Genomic DNA, 6,304 nt, shown 5'->3' with positions numbered 1-6,304 from the left:
TTTTTTTACGTGGGGAAATCTTCATCCACACCTTATCTCATCGCACGGAGCGGGACAAGGGTGTCGGATTTCTATCGGCTAAAAAAATCGGTCGGGCCTAGGTGTAGTAGTCCGCAACGAGTGAAACCGATCTCCGGGGGTACTTCCCAAACACTCATAGAAAGCACAACAACATAGTAGGCAAGGGCGGTCGGAAACCCACTTGCCCGTTGTATATACCTTCTTAGATGATATTTGGTTTTCCACTTGGCTCGCCCAAGAGTGGTCTCGAACTCGCGACATCCTACTACCGCATACGCCCTTTACGAGCGTAGCTAGCGAACCCGCCGAGTATTTACTAGTTGTTGACTCATTATGTTCATCAAGTTGTCCTTATACTCTGGTATAAGAAAACTCTGGTCTTCAGTGTTGCTACAACGAACACGTGTTTTACAGCTGATGACCAAAGATGGTCACCTAAACCTCAAAATATAGAATAATAGAAAAAATAGAATAGAAAATATAGAATAAAAATTTTTCGTTTGAGGCTTGGTTTTCGAGAAAATCGACTTTAAATTTTCGCTCGGTACGCGTGCGGTACGTTATAACGGATCTCACTGTAGATTATTGTCTCGATGGAAAAAATTAAAAAAAAATTTTTATTTTATATTTTCGACTTCTTTTCTCGCGTAGAATCACCCCCTTTCCGCTTCTACCACCAGTTACCAACCAGCCTGTATAATAAATTCTTACTGGATGTGATTGGACATCTTCGTCGTTCGTTTCCCGTTATCGTCTATAGTTTTCTCGACATTCGTAAGATTTGTCTTTACAAGTATATGATCCATCGAAGCTCCTCGTTTATGCGCAGACGTCCTATTAAGTTTAACACATTTATTAAAAATAATGAATCAATTATCTTATTTTAAAGACATTGATTCGAATAACTAAATCGAATATAACATAGAAAATAAGAAGCATGAATTATCGTTAAGTCAAAATTGACCTACTTTTCATCTAAGAATCAAGGAGAGATGAAAGATCATTATTAATACAAAATTATAAATGTGAGTAATTTCACGTTACAACATTCGACTCAGAATTTTCCTAAACCACTAGAAGTGTTTTTCTCGCTATGAAATTCTTCAATATTTTTTATTAGATAGGGAAAAATATATTATTTACTTTGCATTTTCCGGATACGTTTTTTCTCTGACATGTATCGCTGGACGAGTTTTCTGGCTCAACGTGGTTGCACTGTTAAAAATAGGAATTTTGACCGCACCTCCTGGCCTCCAAGCTGGTTGTTGATTACTAGAAGCACGTTGCTTCTGACGAGACATCGATTGTTTGCACTGATTTGAATTCGTACTCAACGCTATCTTTTTTGGTAGTTCCCCTTTCTCTGCATGGCGATAATTGTCGGCCATTTTTTTATCGGTAACAGTTGTCTGCGCTTCATACAAATGCTTTTCTTTTTCCACACATCTTCCAGGGCTTAAGCGTTTCGTGAAATTGCACTGTTTCAAAGAATTCACGGAATTCGAAACTACCGACATTTGAGTCTCCACAGTGCTTTCCTTTTTCACAAGCTCTGATATAATATTTCCTGTGCGAACAGTACCAGTTGTTTGTCTGAAATGTGTGTTAACATTTGTTAAGTAGCATTTTATAAATAATACTACTTAGCAATGATTATCATCTATTTTCTTCCTCCATCATTTTTTCCTGATTAGACCGAGGACAAGATTATAACTTGAAATATTTGTATAGACTATCCTTTATAGAATGTATAGAAACAATCTGTTTAAAGATCTTCGCGTACAAATAATCATCGAACATGTATTTTATCTATATAATAATATAAGAATTTTTGAAACATTAGCTCATGAAGAGATGAACAAGAACGAGACTTGTTCGACTTTATATCCGAGTATAATAGTTCTGTGTATTTATTTAGTATATTTATATTTATTTATTTAAATCTGTTATAAAATTACTTGGCGCCATTAATAGAAGAGCTGTTTACTATACGACGTGGCATTTTACATCTTTCTAAACTTTTAACATTTTCTTTCTCTTCATTCTCGAACATTACTTGTTTCACCAAACGTGAAATATATTCGATGTAACAAAATATTTCTGCCACCCAATATCTTGAAATTAAAATCGTTTCGTTCAAAATAAACCTCTATAAATTTATAAAAAAGCAATTGTTTAGTAGTAAGAATAGCAGCAAAATGGTATTCGTATATTTTAAATACTACTTTTTTATTAGCATGACGCTTTTGAAGTAATTCTAATTGCATTTGGTCGACGCGTCGTTCTGTAATACAAATTTTATCGTGTTTAAAAATCAACGACTAATTAACTTTTAAATTACATCAAATAGATTTTCCAGAAACATATAAACAAACCTTGATTTTTTAAAGTTGTTGTAAGAATTTTTACAATTTTTATCATCCGGGCAACGTGTTTCGCCAGTAGGTTAGCCATTTGCAATTCAGCTTCGTGGCTATCGTTCGAATCGTGAATGTAAATCTTGCACCTGTTTAGCATAATTTTTTAAGCTGTTCCAAAAGTAGAATCAACGTAAATAGACATTTTTTATGTCTTTGCGTTCTTTAACAAAAAGATCGAAGTTTGATAAAAATTGACCAAAAGCTTTAAAAATCATCTAATCGACGGGAAACAATTTTAATATTTCGAAAGAAACGTTCGTTCATTTTTATTTGATACCTAGTGATGGTTTTGTCCAGTAATTGTAACATCAACGTCGGATTGACAGATTCTATCGAAATTGGGACTTCTAATCTCATCCGAAGCCGTCCCATTCGTTGCCAATTGCTCGTCAAACTCTCGTGAATCTTCGTCAACATTTTACATACGTTCATATCCTCGTAATTGATACTATCTCGTTTCGATTTTCGCATAGCTATTTCATCATTGTTATCGTTAATCGCGATTCTCGTAATTTCCTTATCAAAATCTGCAGAATCTCGTTCCTCTATATCTTTATCGTTGATTATCGACAATGGAACAGTTTCGCTACACGACAAATTTTTATCGTCGACAGTTACATGCTTATCGGTATCATTACTTTTCTGATTTTCTTGCTTCTCAGCGATTGTCTTGAGTTTGTTCTCTTTCGACGAGTCTACGTCCGCATCTTTTCCTCGAAGATTTGATTTTTCTTTCAAATGATTTATGCTTTCTGAGGATGATAAATTTCTTGAATCTCTGAGATCCTTAGATTCGTTATGCTGCAACGTTGTTTCCGAAGCTTTGCTTTCGTTCGAGTTCATGGAAAGCTGTTTAGTCGCACTGTCACCAAATGTGTCTAATTTAAGCGAATCGATCTTCAAATTATTTTTTTGACATTTTCCTTTCACATTTTGATCTTCCTTCTCAAATGTGGACGAAACATCCACATATGCAGAGTCAACGTTAACGATAGACTCATGAAGTTTTGAGAAATCTGAGTTTTCACTGGCATCGAGGTTGCCATTCTTCGTACAGAATTTTTCTGTATTATTCAAATTCTGTGACAGAGGAATTGAATCAACGACGTCTCGATGCTTTTCTTCGGAAGTTTCTTCCTCAATTAAAACGTTTTTTTCTCCAGTCTCTATTGTTGCATCATTTGTTAATTCAGTGCTTTTTGAAGAACTGGAACTCAAGAATTTGCAGCAATTTTCATTAGCAAAAAGATCGTGACTTTTTGTCACTCTTGACAGAGCAGGAATTGAATGAATATTATTTGATTTGTCATCGTTATTTTCTTCGTTTCTTGCTGATAAATCCTCCTCTTCCGTTGAAACAATATTACGCATATCTTTGTTACATTCCAAAGAATGTACGTCTTCGATGGTGTTAGGATCGTCACCTTCGACAAACGATTTTTGTAATTTTAATACTTCGATGTCATTTTCGAAAGTAGACAGATGATTTAGACTGAACGATTTCGAACGAATAGACTGTCTCGCGTTATATTTTTGCGTATCGTTAGACACTTCAAATTTGTCGATATCATTCTCTACGTTTCTTTTCTCAATCTTTTCCTCTATACACGATTTTTCAATCGCATCGACGATTCTAATCAAATTTACATCGTGATTAGCTTGAACCTTTTCCGACGAAAATGTAGAATCTTCGTCTAAGTAATTTTGTCCATTCATTTGCATTATTCCAATTTCTGCGCCACTTGCGTTAGCAATACGATTTTCTCGGTCTTCGGGTGATTTAAACGCGATATTTTCTGACATATTTTTCTTGGAAACTCCACCAACTGTACTATTTTCTTGCCTACATCTTTTCTGAAAACCTTCGTTAGTTTGATTATTTTCTTGTATGTATTCTTTCCGCAAATCTGCGTCAATTAGACCATTGTCATGTATGTTTTTTTTTCGAAAATCTCCACTAACTAGAACATTATGTGCAGCGCATTCTTTCTCGAAATTTTCATTCATTCGACAATTTTCATGCGTATATTTTGCCTGAAAATTTTCACTAGTTTCATCTTTCTTTGGCCCATGACTTTCCTGTAAATCTCCACTAATTACATTTTCCTGTCTACATCCTTTCTGGGAACTTCCATTATTCAAACAATTTGTTTTGTTGCTTTTCTTCTGCGGATCGTCACTGTCCTGACCACTTTCCTGCGTGTATCTTTTCCGAGAAATTTGCTCAACATTATCACCACGCTTGACGCTTCCCACGTTTTTCCTATCGATCGTTTGCATTTCTTTCTTCGATATATTCAACTTTATCTTCGATGGAATCTGATTTTTCTCGGCTACGATACTAAACTCTTCGTCATCTTGCTTTGGAAGAACTCTCATCGAACACGTTTGCTGTTTTATATCGAGTCCTGTATCTAAATTATTCTCACTGCTTCTTCCTTTCTTATTCGAGAAAATTTCCACTAATTCCAAAGGATAACTGAAAAGCGTACCTCCAATAGCTCTATCCTCTACATTTCGTATTCTTTTCGAAGAAACTTTATCTTCTTCCTGCAAAGAAGAACCAACGCAGTTTTCTTGCGTCGTTGGATCGAGAAGGCCTAATCCAACATTAATTTCCACGCTTGTTTCGAAGAGCTGATTACCTTTATTCAAAGAATGTTTAGGAGATGTGACTTTTCTCGAAGAATTAACGGGTTCAGAAAATTGATTACTTCCGAATACTGTTTTCTTGAAAGATGTCTTTGAATCTATCTTAAACACAGTGGTACTTGAAGAAACATCTTCCTCTTGCAGCGAAGAGACACTCGATGTCATTTGAAAATGTATTTCGTGTGTTTCGTCGACAAATTTTTCTACAGAACAATTACTTTGGTTCGTGGAATTCTTGGTGCAACTCTTCGGCGAAACTTTAGTATTACCATGGAATTCTTCGTTCAAAGAAGCCTGTTTCATCATCAACTCGTTTATCCTTAGAATTTCTCGTAGCATGTGTGCTTCGTAGAATAACGCTTCGTTTTGCGTGGAATTGTTAACCAGGATTGCTTCACTTCTTTTGCTAGTTTGTTTTTCTCTCCTCTCTTCCCTATCTCCTTTGCTGTCATACACTTCAACATTTGCCTTATCTATTGTACTCCTAATCCTTCTTCGCCTGTTCACAACCATCCATTCGGTCTCGCTATCAACGTTCCTCTTCTTCAGGCCTTCCTGTAGAAATTGCTGAAATATATTTATTAAGTATTACTTGTACCAATTAATGCTTTGCTCTATTGAGGAGAATTTGCGGACCTTTATTCATTCTCTCTGTCTAGCACCATTCGTATCATCTGTTTTAGTCGCACAGTATTTCTGTGCTTTCTGTGTTTAGAACCATTCATATTCTGTCCTTGTCACATATTATTGTCCTCTCTATCTAGAACCGCTTGTACTTCTGACCTTATCGTACACTGTCGCTCTTCTGTCTAATACGAGAGCATATGTTTGTGCTTATCGTACAATATTGCATTCCTTAACTACTCATTTGGCATCGTGGACGATGTCGTTCATACGGAACCCAGTCAAATAATAATGTTACCACGTTGCAGAAAGGAAACAGCGATATGATGAAGAAAAATAAAATATTTTATATCGGGACGAACATAATTTCAGGATTAGGGTTAATGTGAAATTTGGTATGTGAACATCATGTATGCTTTCAAATGTTCTTTGTAGTTAATTAAATTTCGAATAGGTAACATTTGCAAAGCGGATGTGAGCTTCATTTTCGTTCCATATTAGATGAATGTACTGTAAAAAGTAGTATGGAATAAATTAGAAAAGTTGTAATTATATAAAAAGTTATATACCAAAAAGAGTATATCGTA

General features: G+C 35.4%; 1 protein-coding gene across 1 annotated transcript in view; it reads right to left on the bottom strand.

Moving 5' to 3' along the window:
* Positions 1-5,660, bottom strand: part of LOC100747934 — a gene marked incomplete at its 5' end in the record, with an annotated part of 10,412 nt that extends 4,752 nt beyond the window's left edge. Inside the window, 7 exons of the mRNA XM_033321814.1 lie at positions 733-855; positions 1,165-1,660; positions 1,736-1,758; positions 1,980-2,170; positions 2,247-2,305; positions 2,397-2,527; positions 2,719-5,660. Of these exons, the coding sequence (XP_033177705.1) occupies positions 733-855; positions 1,165-1,660; positions 1,736-1,758; positions 1,980-2,170; positions 2,247-2,305; positions 2,397-2,527; positions 2,719-5,660 (3,965 nt within the window). The remainder of the gene's footprint in view (positions 1-732; positions 856-1,164; positions 1,661-1,735; positions 1,759-1,979; positions 2,171-2,246; positions 2,306-2,396; positions 2,528-2,718) is intronic.
* Positions 5,661-6,304: the final 644 nt, after the last annotated feature.

The sequence above is a fragment of the Bombus impatiens genome, unplaced genomic scaffold (assembly GCF_000188095.3).
Source record: "Bombus impatiens unplaced genomic scaffold, BIMP_2.2 scf_0503, whole genome shotgun sequence".
Lineage (NCBI taxonomy): Eukaryota > Metazoa > Arthropoda > Insecta > Hymenoptera > Apidae > Bombus > Bombus impatiens.
The sequence above is the reverse complement of the archived record's forward strand: the minus strand, read 5'-3'. Positions and strand labels throughout refer to the sequence as shown.